The sequence below is a fragment of the Rhinolophus sinicus genome, chromosome 5, assembly GCF_057876585.1.
Source record: "Rhinolophus sinicus isolate RSI-liver-muscle chromosome 5, RSI-T2T, whole genome shotgun sequence".
In the NCBI taxonomy this organism is placed as follows: Eukaryota; Metazoa; Chordata; class Mammalia; order Chiroptera; family Rhinolophidae; genus Rhinolophus; species Rhinolophus sinicus.
Genome location: NC_142505.1, coordinates 40,254,755 through 40,272,799, shown reverse-complemented (window position 1 = coordinate 40,272,799; position 18,045 = coordinate 40,254,755). Strand labels below are relative to the sequence as shown.

Below are 18,045 nucleotides of genomic sequence, written 5' to 3'. Positions count from 1 at the left end.
ACTACAGCCAACCCAACCTTCTGTGGTCTGCCCGTGACCTTCCTGACAGCCTCTGAGACATCTACTCTGTCGCTCACTCAGCTCCAGCCACATTGGCTTCCTTGCTAATCCTCATCTCCCCAGGTACAGTCCTGCCTCAAGGCCTTTGCACCATGCATGCTTTTCCTGGCTTGGAGGTCTGCATAGCTAGGTCCCCCACTTCCTCCTTTTGTGCAAAGTCTTGATCAGAGAGGCCTCCTCCCACACACAATCCTCTCACCCCACTTTATCTTCCTTCAATGTGCTTATTTCAACCTACATTATATTGAATACTTATTCTGTTTATTATCTGTCTCCTCTATTGGAATGTAAGTTCTACAGGTCGCATTCACTGCTGGAGCGTAATTGCTGCTCAGCAACTATTTGGTGAGTGAGTGAGTGAATGAATGATGAGATATAAATGAATGCACGGGATCTGGGAATTAATGGTACTGAATAAATGTCACTACTGTCATCATTATTAGTTTTTCTCTCAATGTTTCTGCTGCCCAAGCCTCAGGCAGACCCTGGTTTGAGGACAAGAAGAGCCGTCTAGGAGTCGTGACCTCACTCTGACCCCAGGTTTTCCTTATCTCTGCAATGGCATCAGCCTGAGCCTCTTGCTGTCTCTTCTGATTCCTGGGATGTCACATGACACTGCAGCCCAGAGGCATGCAGTGTCCCCAGGGAAGGCCCTGGCACTTAATAGCCTCATTAAGTCTAGCCATGATGGATGGTTGGCCTCACTCAGCTGGGACTTTGAAAGACTTGTAGCTAGCGTTCCTCTTGGGCCTGCCCTCTTCTTCAAGAAAAGATTTTGTAGAGATTTTTTTTCTTTTTTGTAGAGATTTTTTTTCAGTGCCCAGGAACAGATAGAAGGAGTGATTGGAACTAAGGGTCCCGGAATCAAATCCTAGCTCTCCTCTCATTGTTGAGTGATCTCGAAGTAATATCTAGGTGACTTGAGTCCCTCACTGAAGAAGTATTTGTTGAGCACCTACTGTATGCTGGGACTGGTCCCACGATGGTTGTTCTCCCTGCCTTGATGGAGCTGACATTCCAGTGGGGGAGACAGACAGTGAATAAGAAATATAAGTAAAAAGTGGTTTGTTAGATGATAAATGCTAAGGAAAATATAAAGCAGGGAAGAGGGTGGGGTGCTGGGGACCCCTTCTCTGTGACTATGGAAAGGTCTGCACCTTTCCATAGTCACAAAGAAGATGACATTTGAATGAAAACCTAAAGGAGAGAGAGGGGAAGAACCATGCAGACAGCCAGGGGATGGGGCTCCAAGCCAAGGGCACAGCAGGTGCCCTGTAGTTGAGAAATGGGGAGGAGGCCATGTGAAGAGAGTGGAGGGTCACCAGGGACCAATCACATGAGATATTTGGTGTTCATCTAGTGTCCTGAGAGCCAAGGGAGGGTATAAGCAGAGGAAAGATAAGGTCTGATTTCTGACCGCCATAAGAAGATAGATTACACAAGGTGAGGGTGGGGGCTGCGGGCCAGGTGAATGGTGCTGACAGCCCGACAGCGATGGGGGAGGGAGCAGTGTGGTGCTGAGGAGTGTCCAGGTGGTCCAGCAGTGTGGGAAGAGAAGTTAGCCAGGGCCTGAGGAGTCAGGGAGGACTTCCTGGGGTAGGTGACCTATCCTTGGTCAAGGGAATTTAGGGAGGTGAAGAGGAGGGCCTTCCAAGGAGGAGGCCGTGTGGTAAAAGAAGAAAAGTGGAAGAACCCTTCTTCAGTTTATCTAGGGGACTTAAGCAGAGGCTGAGATTCCAGAGGCATGGGAGATGAGTCAGATAAAGCACTGGCTGGACTTCAGGAGGGTTCTTCCTTCCTTCCTTCCTTCCTTCGTTCCTTCTTTCCTTCCTTCCTTCCTTCCTTCATTCAAGTGAGGTCCTTTGGCAGCCACAGAGGTTGTAGAGAGGGAGAGGAGTGATATGATCATTTCTCAGATTATTGGAGGTGAATTGACCCTCAGAAAGGATCAAATCCCTAATTGTACAGTTAGGAAACTGAGGCCCAGAGTAGGCAGGGACGTGTCCTCAGTCATACAGTGGCCATGTGACTGCTCCTCTCACCCAAAGCTTTGGGAAGAAGAGTTCGGTGGGGTTGAGGATAAGGTTGGAGGAGTCAGGGGCTGGGAAAGCAGCTTTTGGGAGATCATAGTCTGCTTGGCAAGAATCAATGATTCATTCATACTGTCGCTTTGGACATGGTCTGGAGTCCCATGATGCCAAGCCCTCGGCCCTGTCCCCACCCTGAATCTGATGACTTGTGGCTTGGGTTTACTCACTGCCGGGCTGCTATGTCTGTAATTCTGGCACTCTCTGCTGCTGTTCTCATGGTCTGTGGTCGGAACCCAGTGTGGTGTGGATCCATGATGAATGCTCTGTGGTCTGAATCCACCCTCCTGCGGCTGGTGAGACTAACATTCTGGGGCTGTAGGGTTTCAATCCTGTGTGCCCTCTTAGGCTGTCATTCAGTTCCCAGATGGGGGTCACTCTGGCTGATGCCAAGGGAAGAGGGTGGGCATGATACCAACTCCCATGTCTGACGGAGGTGCACCTTTCCAACCACCCAGAATGCCACGTGGATGCCCCCACAGCGCCAGTGGGGCAGAGGAGCCCCCTGGTCACACGGCTTCAGAACCTAGGAGGGTCCCACCCTGGTTTGCCTCTCAGTGCAGGGTACCTTGTCTGTCCAGCCTGTGGGGACGGCCATGTGGCAGGAAACAGATGGAAGAACGCAGAGGCCAGCGGTGCCGGAAGCTGTGCTGTGTTCCTGCTGCTCATTATGCCACTTTTGCTGTATTTAATCACACCCGCCCACACGCGCACACGGAGACCACAACAGAGGCGTCTGTGTTTAGAAAGAACAGCAGAGTCGGTGCAAGCGTGGGCCTGAAGCCAGGCTGCTGGGGTTCAGGCTGAGCCCCGTGACCTTGGCCCTTTGCCCTGCTCCATGAGCCTGGTCTCCACGTTTGTAACATGGGACTTATCGTTGTCATCACCTCATGGGGTGACAGAGAGGGTTAATGACAGAGCCTGGGAACAGCGTCTACCACAGTCATACTTAATAAACGTTACTTATTTTGATCCCCATTTTTTCAGAGGAGGCGACTGCAATCTGAAAGCGAATGTCTGACACATAGTTGGAAGATGGGTCCTAGTCACAGAGCCCTTGCAGGCCCCACACTTGCATTACTTCAGGAAGCTGTGACAACCACCAGGTGCCTGGGTGACATTTACCCACTTTATGGACCGGAAAGTACCTAGACCAGTGCTGGCCTGACCTGGCAGGAGGAGAGGCCCTAGCCGAGCCACTGTCTCTGGGGGCCAGAATTGCATCATTTCTGTCACCTCTGCCCACGTGTCCACTGTACTCATTAATGGGGCCTGCCCAGGCATTTGCGTCTAATTCTTGCTCTGTGAATACAGAGCCAGGAATATTAACAGGCTTGCCACCTGTTTCCTGGCAGGTGGCCCTGTTAGTGCACCTGTCCAACAGCCACCCTGGCCCATGCCAAAAATGCTTGGTGGCACTTTCTTTCTTGGCTGAGAAATGTCTTGGAACCATCAGATGGATGAGCTGTTTCCCCCAGTAGGGCTTGCACATCCCGTGGGGCTGCTTGCTGGCTCTTGGCCTTGGAAGGGGTCTGGTGAGGGTGAGGGGGTCTGGAGAAGATAAAGGGCCTGGGTTATGTTAGAAATCCATTCTCTGCCACTTGGAAGCTATGTGATGCTGGAGCCATCTCTTCCCCTCTCTGAACATCAGTGTCTCGAATTTGTTACAGGGTAGCAGTGAGACAGTGATTCCACGAAACTAGCTTAGTTGAATAGAATCCAGCAAAGTTTCTGATTTACCAGAAGTTGTTTTAAGCTCCCCAGGTGATATAACCTGTGATAAGATGAGGCTTGATGCCTGTAGAGCCCTGGGCTCCATGCCTGGCACATAGTAGGTGCCCAATAAAGGCTGTTTTCCTTTTGGTGATGCATGCCCAGCCCTGACCAGTTTGCAGGACATTTTCACCTCCGTTGTTTCCATAGAGCAGCCTAATGATGGTCCAAGTTCTTAACCATGGTCTTCATTTTACCAACAGGGAAACTGAGACCCAGATTGGGAACGTGACCACACAGAGAGTGGGGCCTGGCACCTGAGCCCAAGCCTTTTTGACCCCAGAGCTCATGCTGCTACCCCAGAGAAAGGAACATCAGCCATTTTGCAAATATTTAACCCTGTCAGAGGAAGGTAGCTGGACCTTAAAGAAACCAGACCCCTCCTCTGCCCCCACCCCCATCCAGTGACCATGGGCTCCCCAGACTCCTGCAGGGGCCTCCTTCCTGCCCCCACCCCCACGCAGACCCTTCTCCCTCCAGCAGCCAGAGGATGGTGTTAAATCACAAGTCAGACCATGTCCCTCCTCTGGTCTACACGCTGCATGGCTCCCACCTCCATCAGAGGAAAAGCCAGGTCCTTAGGAAGCCCTGCATTACACCCCTCTCTCCCTCCCATCACACTTCCTCCTCCTTGGATACTCAGGTTTCTCCACCCGCTCCCTGCTGGAGCACCCCTCCCCACCCCCCATGGCTCCTTCCCTCTTTCCAGCCTTTCTTCAAATGTCACCTCATTGAGGCCTTTTATGATCCCTGTGCTTATTTTAATTTTATTTTTCAAATTTTTATTTTCAACTAAATGGCACATGTAGCAGAGGGATACCCCTGAGACATTTTAAGGGCAAATCTCAGACTTTTTGTGTTTCATCTGCATCTCCAACAGATAGACTTTTTCTTAAAGATAATTATAATAATAGCATCAACACAACTGAATTAACTATTAATTCCTTCATATCATCTCAGACCCAATCCGTGTGCAATTTCCCCCTCTTGTCTCCCAAATGTCTTTTCACACTTGGTTATTCAAATCAGGATCCAGCTAAGGTCCTCATATTGCATTTGGTTGATGGGTCTCTTAAGTCTCTTTTAATCTATAACAGTCCCTTCTCCCTCATTTTTTTTTTCCACTCTAATTATTTGTTGGCGAAATCGGGTCATTTGCCCTATGGAATGGCCTTGTGGTGTCATTTAATACATTCTTCTGTTCCCTGTACTTTCCACTGGCATTTGGGTCTAAAGCTCGATTTGATTCAGGTCCAATTCTGTAGGCAAGAATACATTGTGGGGGTGCTGTGGGCTTCTTACCACATCCTATCGGGACACACATATGTCAGAACATTCTGCTTTTGGTGATGCAAGGATCAGTCTATGGATTCAAGTGCTATCTGCCTGGTCCCTCCACCCTTCAGTCCTTTTCAACCTCCCATTGACGGTCGGTGCCATATCATTAATTTCATTAGAACTGCAAAAAGATGGTTTTTCAATTCTACTATTTCCTCCACACTAATTTGCTGCGGTTCCTCTGTAAAGACTGACTTTCCCCTGTTAGATTCCCCTTAAATACCGTTCATACAGGAAAACAGGATAAATGCTTCATTCTTTACCTTCGTTTTCAGCCTTATTTATTGCCATTACAGAGTAATAAGGTGGTGCCTTAACTAAGTCCAAAGGGACCCGTGAGATATTTTTTTCCTTTTGAGAATCATGAGCACATGGATTTTTACAGTTATTATTCTTTTGGACGTTCTAGTTGTCCCAGAAATGACCAGTGAGAGCCCCCTCAAGCTGGCTTCTGTGTCCTTGCAGCCTCCCCCCATCAGACTTTGAATATTTCCTTATTTTCTGGTGCCACAAGATGTTCCAGGCTCATCTGTACTTTCCATACCCCAATCCTGGAATCAGCCATTTTCTGAGGAGCCCTGGGGGCCCCTTTAGTGGGAAGAGGTATTTAGAGACCACGGTCTGGGTTCTGGGGAAATCACCCCCTTTATAATGGGCAACACCTACTGCGGACTCTGATACACTTCTCCCCGCTCCATTTATTTCTAGAGTGTTTCACCTCTAACATACTCACCTCTAATCTACTTAATTTTTACATTTGTCATTTTTTTCTGTCTCCCCCACTAGAATATCAGCACCATGGGGGCTTGGTTTTGTTCATGGCTGTACCTCCAGGCCTGGCACACAGAAGGTGCTTAATAAATATTTGTTGAATGAGTGAATGGGTGGATGGATGGCCCGCATCCTCTCCCTCCCCCATTCTGGGGAAATGCTTAAGAGGGGTCTGCCCCACCCCCTTTCTTCTAAAGCCTGGAGGCTTCTGTCTTATTTACATCAGCAGAGCTGGGAGGCAGAAATGTCACCACTTGGCCCAGGGGGGAGAAAGGGCCTGGCTGAGAAGATTAAAGGCTAATTTGTTTCTGGAAGCTGATGGGTGTAGCAGCAACTGGGGTCTCTGGGGCTTTGTGAGGCTGAGGCAGGAATGGAAACACCAGAATGGAGGGATGGAAGCTGGCCTGGATCCCTTTGTGGGCTGACCTACCTCTCCATCCTGTGTGGATCCGGCCCTGGGGGTGTGCTCACCTGTGGGGCCTGGGATATTTGCAGGGCATCCTCCTGGGTAAACTGGTGACAGGAAAGCCTCCTAGGCCGGGCCACTGGACTCCCCTACCAGGTGCCTCAGCGCTCACCTACCTGTGCAGCCTTATTTATTGCCGTACTTTCCACAGGTCCATTTCAACTGGTGACAGAGGTCACCTGGGCCTTTTATCTTCTCACCAAAGGCAGTGGCTGAAGTGGAGAGCCACCTCCCTCTTGGCCAGAGCCCCTACTCTGGACTGGGACTTTCCAGGCTCCCTCCTCAGTTCTGCCCTAAACAGTCTGTACGACCCCAGACAAGCATCTTCACCTCCCTGGGCTAAGCCAGCAGGGTGCTCAGCCCAGAGCCTGGCACACAGTAGAGGTTTTACCAGGGCTTCTCTATGGCCTTGACATGGCAGTGGCATAGTCTAGTGACTGACGTCTGAGACCCTGCTTTGCCAGTGGAATGCTGTGTGAGCTTGGGGGCATCTTGTACCTCTCTGAGCATCAGTTTCCTCATTTGGAAAATGAGGATGACCCTAGGACCATCCTGGTGCACTGTGAGGCTTAAATGAGATATTCGTGGAAAGCACTGGATTCTTGACTTTTCTGTCTGACCTCAGCCGGGCTATTACCTTGCTGGACCTCCTGTCTTCACTCACACACAGGAGTTGGGCTCATGCAGAATAATCACAATGTTCATAACTGTTACTTATGTATTGAGTGACTACTGTGTACTAGACTTAACTAAGCACTCTAGGCACATGATCTCATACAGCCCTCATCTTATGAGAGGCAGGAACTGTTAGCCCCATTAGTCAGATGAGAAAACTGAGGTTTAGTGGGGCATGCCTGGTCAGGAGTCACTCAGGTCTGCCCATCTCCAGAGACTTGTGTTCTCTGATTTCTCCTCTTGCTCTCTTTTAAGCTAGAGGAAGGGGTGCCAGAGGCATTTATTGATTGCTACTGAATGCCTGGAACACTCCCACGTAGTCTCATCAACTCCACCCAGCCAGCCAGTTGGGTGGATTCTCTGGTTATCCCACAAATGAGGATAACTGTAGAGGTGAGGAGTGAAGAGGCAGGGCCTAGGTCTCTTCATTCTACACTGATGACCCCATCAAATGCCTGTGTTGACTGCAGGGGACACAGGACAAGTGGACCTTGTCCTTGCCTTTGGAAGCTCCCAGTTGTGCGGGTGGGTAGACAAGCTCAACCTAGTACAAAAAAGCATTATTGAGACCCAGTAGGCAAGGACTTCCAGCAAACAGGGATCTCTGAAGGCTGAGCAAACATCCCGAGGCAGAGAAGTATAATGGAGCTGGAGAGGAAGGCCATTCCAGGTGGAGGACCCTGCAAGTGCAAAGGCCTCGGGGCTTCAAACAGCCCAGCCTACCGAAGGAGGGAAGTGGGATTGGTAGATTTTGGCAAAAGAAGGGGTGGAAAAGGCAAACACTTTGGGAAGAAGAGGACTTGGGTGGGTAGGTGTGGGGGCATAGAGGTTTGCGGCAGGGTCCAGAACTCCCCGGAACTGCACTTTCTAGCCCAGACTGCAGTAAAGAAAGTGTTTGCCACCACCGCTGGCTCCAGGGAGGATTATCTATTTTAGCAACTCAGGGAGGATGGGGGCAGGGAGCGCCCAGCTTCTGCCAGTTAGCGCAGGCAGCTCCAAGCACAGGAGCGCAGAGGCGCGCGGGCTCCAGGAGCACCTGGACTGTTGGCAGATCTCATCCCTGGCCCTCGGCCCCAAGGGCAGGAGGGGGCGATGCTGGCTGTGTCGCTCAAGTGGCGGCTGGGCGTGGTGAGGCGGCGGCCCAAAGGTACCAAGCAGGAATGGGGCGCCGGGCAGACCGCGCTGCCTGCCCAGGGGCTGGGTGGCTGGACTTGGGTGTGGATGGAGGGAGAGGCTGGGAAGCACAGGGGGTACCTCCCGCTTGGGCCTCTCCTCCCTGCCCTGTCTCTCCCTGCTTCGCCTCAACCTTGTCTCTTCTGGTGCTTTGGGGGTTTTTCTTCGGTTTCGAGTCTCTTTCTGAATCTGTGCATGTGTCTTGTTTCTCTCTACCCCAGCTGTTGTCTCCTACCGCCTTCTCCATCTCCCTCTGGTTTATTCAGTCGTCCTCTTTCTCTTTCTCTCTCTCCATCTCCATCTCTTTGTCTGTCTGAGTCTAACTCTCGGTCCATCTTTCTCTCTGTCTGCCTATCTCTTTCTCCATCTCTTACTGTCTCTCTTTGTCTGGTGTTCTCTCTCTCTCTCCACCTCTCTCATGGTTTCTGTGTGTGTGTGTGTGTCTCCCTCTCTATCTTGCTGTGCCACAGTCTCCTTCATCAACACTCTCCCCGTCCCCCGCCTTACGTGGGATGTCCCTGATGGCTTTTTCTTTCCTCCCTATTCAGGACATGGGGCTGCCCAGGTCAGCTGGGTCAGCAGGGGGGCTTTGAGTGTGCATGTGTGTGAGAGTGTTTGTGTGTGTGTACGTGGAAGGCAGGGGCTCTGTGTGGGGAGTCGAGGCAGGGGGGCCAAGGGCGAAGGCAGGACTTGGCTCTGGGCGAGACTGAGTCTATGCTGAGTCCTTGCATGTGCAGGGTCCCATCCCTGGACATGTGTCTAGCCCCTAAAAGGGCCCCAGGAGGGGGCTCTGGGTGGGGGAGAAGCTGGGGTGGGAGTGGGGCTGGGGAGGAGTGTCTGGAGCTCCCAGACCCCCAGGCCGTGTGACCCCAGGTTTTATCTGTGGCCTCCCAGAGCTGCAATCTCCCCATCTACAACACGGAGGGGTGGGGAAGGTGGCGGGATCACAGTCTCTGCGCTTCAGGCCTCAGAACTAAGAATAATTATACTGTTAATAAGAACAATAATAACTGACAATAATTTGGTGCCACAGTATGCCAGGCAATGCATTAACTCATTAACTCCTCACAGCAGCTCTAAGAGGTTGGTCCCATCCTTATTCTCACTGTACCAAGGGGGAAACAGAGGCACAGAGAGGTTAAGTAACTCGCCCAAGGCCACACAACTGACATACAGAGGCTCTCTCAAGCAAGCTCTAATAACCTCTATGAGCATCTTCTAGACTCTGAGCCACCTACAGAGGGAGGGTCTACCTCAGGAGTGGTGAAGGGATAAGCAGGGTTTCTGGGGTGACACAGGACACTAGGCTCTGTACTGGCCATGGCGGCTGGTGGCCTGACATCCTAGAGGTCCCTGGAAACCCCTTCCACAGGGACAGAGCAGCTGAAGCCTGGAGAGCATCAGGAACAGGGTTTACTTTGGGGCTTTCCAGGGACTTCTGTGTTGGGAGGAGCCCCCTCCCCCATCAAGGCTGTCGTCCTCTTGTGCAGGTCCACAGACCCTGAGGACCCAGTGGGCTCCTCCTAGGCTGGAGGGATGGACAGACACATCCAGGGCTGCTCCAGATTTGAGCTTCCCCAAGATTTGGAGAACAGCCAACTGAATGCTATGGAGCAGGTTCTGCCCTGTATGGAGATTGAGGAAGTGTTTGTATTGTCCCCCACAGACCTGGATTCAAATCCTACTTCTGGTTCTTACTCCCTGTGAGGCCCACTCAGAACCTCAGTTTCATCGGTAAAATGGACCCAAGAAAAGCCACCCTCCCAAGAGTGCAGCTATGAGTCAGGATGATTGGGGCAGGGCCTGGCACAGAGTAGACACCTGGTAATTTTGAATTCCAACTTCGAATCAGAGGCCGGGCCATTTGCTTCCTCTTTCCCTTCAGAGGCTCCCCCACCTCCATACACACATCCCTGACCGTGTCTGGGACCAGCAAGCCCCTAACAGGAAATAAGCAAAGAAAGCGGAAGGGAGTGTGCCCTGATTGACGGAGGGCACACTGTGCGCTGAATCTCTCCATTCCTTGATGGGAATGCTAAAGGAGCCACGGGAACTGGACTACCGGGCAGTGAGCTCGTGCATCCATTTGTGAAAATGGGAAAGCTCACGGGAGAAGGATTTAAGAAATTGGGGATAAGGGAGGTGTTTCCTCTCGCTTCTTTGCCGAAGTATTATTTTTAATGCCTGAAGGTACATCTCCCCACTTCCCGCCCATATTTTTAAATAGTCCTTTCTGTTTCCCATTTTATCTAGGTAGGACCCTGAAGTTCTTCACCCTATGATTGCTTCAGGTGGGGTCCCTGGGCCACATGGCCACCCAAGACCCCTCCTAGGTCCCCCAGACTGAGATTTGAGGTTTTGCTCAAATTCAGGAGCTGTTCTCCCTATCCAAGCTGGGACTGGGAGACTGGGTGGGGGCTGGGGGAAGAAGGTGTTCAGTCCTGGCTCAGCTCCCCCAATTTTAGTCCTGGGTCCGAGTCACGGGGTGAACACCTCCACAGTGCTGGATGCCCAGTGCACACCCCCGGCCGATCTCAGACATCCTGACAATGTCATTGTCCACATCTGGACAGTGAAGAAATGCTGTGTGAGCTGGGGGGCATCTTGTACCTCAAGCTCAGAGGCCTGGGGAGGGGATAGTCTGCCTCTAATACCCATGTGCTGGATCCTGGTGCCCGCAAAGGACACGGACACTCCAGGGTCACTGTGTCGTCCTCCATAGCTTAGGTGTAATGATGGCACCTCCCCAGAGGGCGAAATTGAAGATCTGGGGAGATGAGATCAGTGAGGTTTCTCAAGGGGCTGTGCTTTGGCCTCTGGGAGCATAAATAGTCACATTCAATTCAAAGAATGAGGGATTAAATTTCATGTGTGTTAATGCATGGGGGGCAGAATACGCAGAGCATGGAGCCAACTACTAGGTATAAATCGCAGCTGTGCAACCGGGGCAAGTGGCTTTACCTCTCTGGGCCTCAGTTTTCCCATCTGTAAATAATAGAAACTTCCTCACCATGTGAGGAAGGACAGCTGAGTTTTTAGGTGGGAGGTGAGGACCTAGGACTGTAAGGTGGGCAGATTTGGTAGATGTTGAGGTAGCAGAATACCCTGTGCCATTCGCTCATTCAACAGGTATCTATTGAGTACCTATTATGTGCCAAGCACTGTTTTAGGCCCTGGGGGGTATAATAGGGAACAAGACCAACATAGATCCCTACTCTTCTGGAACTGACATTCTAGGAGTGACAGTGAGGGAGCAAGACAAATAAGGAAAATATATGGTGGTGATGCATGCTATGGAGAAAGATAAAGCTGGGACAGGGGATGGGGTGTCTGTGTAGTTGGGGGTGGTTTTAAATGGGGTGTTCAGGGAAGGCCACCCTGAGAAGGTGACATTAGAGCAAAACCATGACGGAAATGAGGGAGGGAGCCATGCGGCTATCCAGGGGAAGAATGTGTCTGGCAGAGGCCACAGCTAGTGCAAAGATCCTGGGGTATGAACATGTTGGTGTTCCCAAGCTGGCAAGGCTAGAGCAGAGGGGCTGAAGGGGAGGGTGGGGGATAAGAGCTTAGGGAGCTTCTGGGCAGGGGCCTCTCTCTGGCCCCCCAGGCCAGGGTGGGGGGAGTGGATGTATTGGAGGTGCTGTGGGTAGTTTTAGGGATAATAAGTTTATTAAGGATGGTAATCTCTCCTTCTGGCTACATGGGACCTCCTGGGCAGAGGGAAGAGCTGTGTTGTGCCCAGCTTTATCTATCCACCCCCTTCATGGTGCATATCTGTGATGAATTATTCACTCCTTCCTTCCCTCCATAATGAGACTCTCTTCTGTCTCTGTCTTGCCTCCGCATCCGGCTCCTGGCATTTTTCACACTGCAGCAGCTGCAGTGGGTCTCAGCTCTGACTCCCAAGGTGGAAACCAGTCCCCTCCCCCAGTGCCAGAACAGCACCCTACCCCCCAGGCCTCTGCCCGCCTTGATGTGTGGGCCCCAGAAGTTCAGATTAGCCATGGTGCCTCGGAAGCCATGGGATTTCTTTCTTTCTCAAGGATCCAGGAATAAACTCATATCCTGGGAATTGCTCCTGGAATCCTGGCAGCCTGGAGTGAACCTCTGGACCTGTTCTTTGTTCCCCAAGCATTTATTGGGCACTAGGTGTATGCTAGGCACTGTGCTAAGTACTTCATATGGATTTTCTTCTCCTCACAACAGCTCTATGAGCTGTGAAAGAAATTGCCGCATTTGCAGATGAGGAAACTCGAAGAGGAAGGGATTTGCCAAGGTCACAAAGCTGGGAAGGAAATGGAGGTGTCGGGGCCTCCCCAAGCAGTCTGACTTCAAGCCCAAACATCTTCCGAGGGGGAGTTTCTCAGTGGTCAGTTATCCAGTCTCCCTCTCCAGGAGCAGGCAATACCTGTTGTTGCATTCCCAGCGTGTGGCTACTGGTCTGTCTTCTCCAGGCTCCTCCAAGGTTCTCTGCCCTTGCTTTGCTCCCTCTGCCCCAGGACAGCTCTGCAGAGAGAGTGATAGGGTCCCCCAAGGTCCCGCCTCCAGGCTGAGCAACTTCTCAGGGTCGCTCAGCCCTCCCCACCTGGTCACCACCTCCATCCATGCCCCAGCCTGTCTGTGTCCCTCTCCCAGGACAGAGCCCAGAGTTGGACCCAGGTCTGGGGAAGTCCGATAGGACAAAGCAGGCAGATAAGCCGGGCTCCTCCCTGATTCTGGGCACACACTTTGCGTTAATGTCCTGACAGCACTTTCTCCCTGCCTGTGTCCCCCACCAGAGCCAGCGCTGATCTTGTCAGCTAGTGTCCCAGCATCGTCTCCGTTTGTCAGCTTGAATGTTCAGTCCGGTGTGATCATCTGCCTGTCTTAATTGCCCGGATAATTATGGAGGCCACTGGCTCTGTCTCCCTCTCTGGGGAGGTGACCTGATGGAGTGGAAAGAACGTCCATCAGACAGGACACAGAGGCCAAGCCCACTCTCTGTGGTCCTTGAGCAAATCCCTGCTCCGCCCCTCCTGGCCTCAGTTTCCTTTCTGTGCCCCCCGCTCTGCTCTCCCGTGGCTGGAAGCCTCCTCTTGGCCTCCCCCCATCTGCCCACTTGCTCTCCTTGGGCTGACCTTGTCTTTCCAGCCCCTGCATTTTGCTGTCTTGGCCAAGGTGGTAGTGACTCATAAGCACATGTGTGGGCAGGTGGGCGGGTGAGAGGAGGGGTAAATACCCAACAACCTCTCAGCCACACAACTTGGGCAGCTGGAGTCCCTGCAGGCGACGTAGGGAAAGATTCCTGCCCCTCGCTGAGTCTTGGTGTCCCGTTTGCAGAATGGGTCTATCAAGGAAGGCTTATTTGAGGTTTGGAAACAGCTGGGGATCATTTGGAGCCCAAACTGGTGACTGAGGCGAGGAGGCCCTAGGCTGGCTGAGGGAGGAGCTGAAGCAGCCCCCAAAGACCACAGGTCCTACTCCTACCTCAGCCCACACACGTACCCCCATTTTACACATGGGAAGGTTGAGGCCAGTTTTGCTCAAGGTCATCCAGCCAGCAACATTAGAGTCAGGACTTGAACCCAGGGCCCCGCTAAGGCCCCCATGGTGCTGGTGCTGAAGGGGCGGGGGCGCTATGGTAACAGGCTGGTAGGAGGCCAACTAGAATGTCCATCCCCACATTGGGGTCAGGCTCACCTGGGGGAAGATGGGCCAGGAAGAGGGGATGTCTAGTGAGTTGACGAAGGTGGAACTGAGGGCTGCCTGAGAGCTTTGGGGACTCAGATGAGGCATCGACCAGCTGAAGGATCAGGGAAGTCTGCCTGGGGGAAGGGACAGTGGAGCAATCTCGGGGGCCTTGCAGGATTTGTCCAGGCAGGCAAGGGATTAGGGAGAATGCTGTCCTGGGGGACTGTGAGTGTGAAGGCTGGAAGGCACATTTAGGCTCAGGGTGTTTGATGCTGAGGAGGCGAGGGGCGGGGCGAGAGGCGGGCAGGCTGGCTTTGCTTACCAGGGGGCAACATCCCAGTGATTCTTCCTGAACAGCGCTGAGGAGGCCATGGAATGTGGGTGCCTCAGCTGTCAGGCAGCAGGCACTGGCCCAGAAATCTCGGGGTCAAGCCTGCTTCTCAAAGAAGTAGCACTGCCAGGGCCCACTCCTAACCTGCAGCCTCCCCCAACACACCTCCACCAGGGGGACCCACTGCCTGGATCTCACTGGTATATTCTGAGATGGGCTGTGGGGTCCTTGGGTGGACCTTCCCAAATTATCACCCTGTCTGAGCTTCCACCGTTAGCCCACAATTCCAGGGTTCTCTTTCAATATTCAAGTCCACCAGGAGGGCACAAAATCAGATGAGACTATCGGACAGAGCCCTTTGGAGGGCATGTACCTGTTGGACTGTGATTAAGGCTTTGGAGCCGGACACCTGAGTTCCTCAGTCTCTTATGAGCTCGTTTCCTCATCTGGAAAAAAAGGTTATCTCAGCCTCATAGGCCTGAAGCAAATGCCACCAGAGGTGAAAAGCACACTGAAATCTATAGGGATTAAAGACACACACGTGAGCACTGCCTACACCAATAGGTTGACCCACTCTTTCTAGCCACACACTGAGGAGAGGCCCTCAGGATGGGAGGGGAGCTGGCAGGTCCCCACTGAAGCTACATCTAGGCTCTGAGCTGTGGCCTCTCCTGCCAGTGCTGGGAGGCCATGACCTTGGACCAGACATAGCCTGCGACTATGCAGGGCTGTACTGGGGCCGGGGGTCTGGGGTCTGGGGGACCACAGGGAGGCAGGCTCCAGCTCAGGATATCAGAGTGACTCTCATCCCTAACAGCTGTTTAGCAATAAAGTGGGCTGCTCATGAGCTGGTGAGCTCCCCATTTGTGGAGATGTGTAAACTGTACCAGACAACAAAAAGGATTTTCTACATCAGATTGCAGTGTTAGAGGGAATAAATTATTGGTTTCTTTCCACTACAGTCATCTAGAGATTACGTGTATTCATCATTGATTTCTTATTCACTCATTCAGCAAATACTTGCTTAGCGTTTACTCTGTACAAGGCCCAGCCCTGGACATAGGGTCAAAATCAATGAGCAAGGCAGCTGAGGGTCCCCTATTTAGTGGAAAAGAACAAGTGAGCAAACGCATTGGAGGAAAGGCTGTGAGAGAGTAAAGGGGAGCCACCTGATGTAGTCAGGGTGGGCTTGTTGGTGGAGGCAGCATTTAGGTTGGGTTCTAAGGATGAAAGAGGGGGAAGAGGGTTCCAGGCAGAGGGAAGAGCCCACGTAGAGGACCCAAAAAGGGAGCACCTGATTCTGACAATCTGACCCTCAGCCCATCCTAGCTGGAGGCCTTGGCCAAGTCCCTTCTCTCTGAACCTCAGTTTCTCCTCTGTAAAATGGGATCAGCAGGGCTTTTGAAATATTCCACAAGACCCTGCACATAAAGTGCTGGGTACCCAGTAGGTGCTCTATAAATGTTAACCCCTTCCCTTTTACTCTGGGGCATTTGCACTTGCACAGAGGGTAATGCTTGACCTAGAGAGGAAAGGTGAGATTCCAGGTGCAGTGTTAGCCAGTGGGCTGACCCTGGGGTGGAGGCCAGTCTCCTGCTCCACTCAGGCTCCAGAGGGCAGAGACAGAGGGCTGTGCCTGCCCCTCCCAAAGCCTTGTTGATCACCAGCCACAAGGGGGAGTCACTGTGGTCAGACTCTGGTGTGCAGGAGCTTCAGAGCTGCTCCTGACAACTGTCCCTGTGCAGCTGCACAGACCCTCTGTGTGTCCCATCCTCCCATCATCTCATTCGAGGGGCTCGGGAGAACCCACTCCTCCTTAAATGTCATCCACATGGTGGTCACAGTGCCAGAAATGCCGCATTCAGTGCATTCCCTCCTCTGAAGCAGGTCTCTATGTCTTTGCCTGTCTAGCCCACCTGCTCTTTTCAGGCCCTGTGACCCCAGCCATGCTGGTAGGTGCCTTTCTCTATATATACTGTGTACCTTCCCACCTCCCACCCTTTACCCAGGCTGTCCCCTCTGCCTGGAATGCCCTTCCCGCCTCACCTTTGAGTGTTTGGTTCCTTTATCCCTAAGGCTTAGCTCAGACACCACCTCCACCAGGCAGCATGCCCTGACTTCTCTGAGAGGCCCCAACTCTTGGCCCCTTTGTTGTTTGGGCTCCTAGCAGATTCTCCTTGGGTATAGTCTCTTCTGCAAGAGACACTGGTGTTCCGGCATCATGTGTAACGTTGTCAGCACAGAGTAGGTCCTATGTGAGCAGTCTGTCTGTCCTGTCTGTATCCATGTGCACTTGGGTAGGCTGGTAAGAGGGCTTCCATGTGGGCATTTCGCAGAAGACTCAGGGTGGGGGTGTTTCTGTAGGTGGCATCAGGATTGCCTGTGTTCCAATCCCAGCTCACACCTCTTACTCTACGTGACTAAGAGTAAGTTGTTCTACCTCTCTGGGCCCATTTCGTCATCTCCGAAGTGGGGGTGAAATGAGAAAGCAGGTGTAAAATGCTGAAAACAAAGTTTGGCACACAGAGCTTCTGCTCTGCCTAGTCCTGAAGAGCTTGGGTTCCTCTCACATCCTGGAGCCTTCCTCTTCCCTGGTCTGTGCACAGAGCCTGTGGGGCTGTGCTCTTGCAGTCATGTGAGACCCTGTTGGCCTTGCATGCTCTCTTGCCCTTCAGGGCTGGAGGAGAGCTGTGGGTGATGGAGGACATTGGGAACGGGCAGGTGTCAGTCTGGGAGAAGCTCATGGGTGTCGCGTTACTCCTGAATCACAACCCAGCCTGCCCTGAAGTCAGGTGAAGGGCACGGGGGTGGGGAGAGATGTGGGGCACCTTGACTGAAGTGGGGTCCACAGCCAAACAGTACCCCCTAAGAAGGGGTCACCTAGTGCCCCTTACCTGTGGCTGGTGGAATCACAGACTGGGTCTCAGTTTCCCCATCTGTAAAATGGGGACAATAATACCCACCTTATAGAAAAGTTTAACCACTGGCTGGCAAGCGATTGTCCTAGTCTGACCTCTGGGGTGTGTGAGGAGAAAAGGAGGCAGAAGCAACTGAACAGCAATAAAGAGTTTATCTCTCTTGTCCTTGAATCGCCATCTCATACCCAGACTTCATTTCTGGCTGTCACTCAGGGTCCCTGGTGTACTCAGGACATGACTTGTGGTTATGATGGATTCAGCCCTGGGGCCTGAGAGGAAGAATAGAGGCCAGGGTCCAGGCTCCTGCTCTACACTGGTGGGGGTCCTCAGACACAGCCCACTCTGGGTCTCCGTTTCCCCATCTGTGCAGCGTGAGGTCAGTTGGTTCTCAATTGCATTGGTCACTGACCTTGGGTGGGTGGGGCCAGGGACACCAGGCGTCCTTCAGTACGAGGGATAGCCCAGCACCCCAGAGAATGTTCCAACAGTGAAGCGAGTGGTGCCCCATTAAGCGACACCAAGAACGGCTATGCAGGCCTGGCTCTGGTAGGGAAGAGGTCGTGAGTGTGTGCTGGACAGTCGTAGGCTGCAAAGCCCTTCCGAGGTCTGCACCTCACTCCTCCTGGGTGGAGAGATGCAGGCCCAGACAGAGTGGCTTACGTAGAATCACATAGCTTGCTGGTAGCAGAACTGGGATTTGCACCTGGGTGCATCTGACCTTGAAGTTCTGCCCCTCTGGTCTCTTTCACACGGTTGGTGTGACACTCATGGCAGGAAAGTAGA

The 18,045-nt window shown here is 52.4% G+C and overlaps 1 protein-coding gene across 2 annotated transcripts in view; it reads left to right on the top strand.

Moving 5' to 3' along the window:
* The window catches only part of GRIP2 (glutamate receptor interacting protein 2), a 90,604-nt gene that overhangs the window by 27,951 nt on the left and 44,608 nt on the right, over positions 1-18,045 (top strand). Inside the window, exon 1 of one of the 2 annotated variants that reach the window (XM_019747028.3) lies at positions 8,150-8,317. The exons of the other annotated variant lie outside the window; for it this stretch is intronic. Within the exon in view, the coding sequence (XP_019602587.2) occupies positions 8,263-8,317 (55 nt within the window). The 5' untranslated portion in view covers positions 8,150-8,262. Of the gene's footprint in view, positions 1-8,149; positions 8,318-18,045 lie in introns of those variants that run through there. 2 annotated transcript variants of the gene reach the window in all.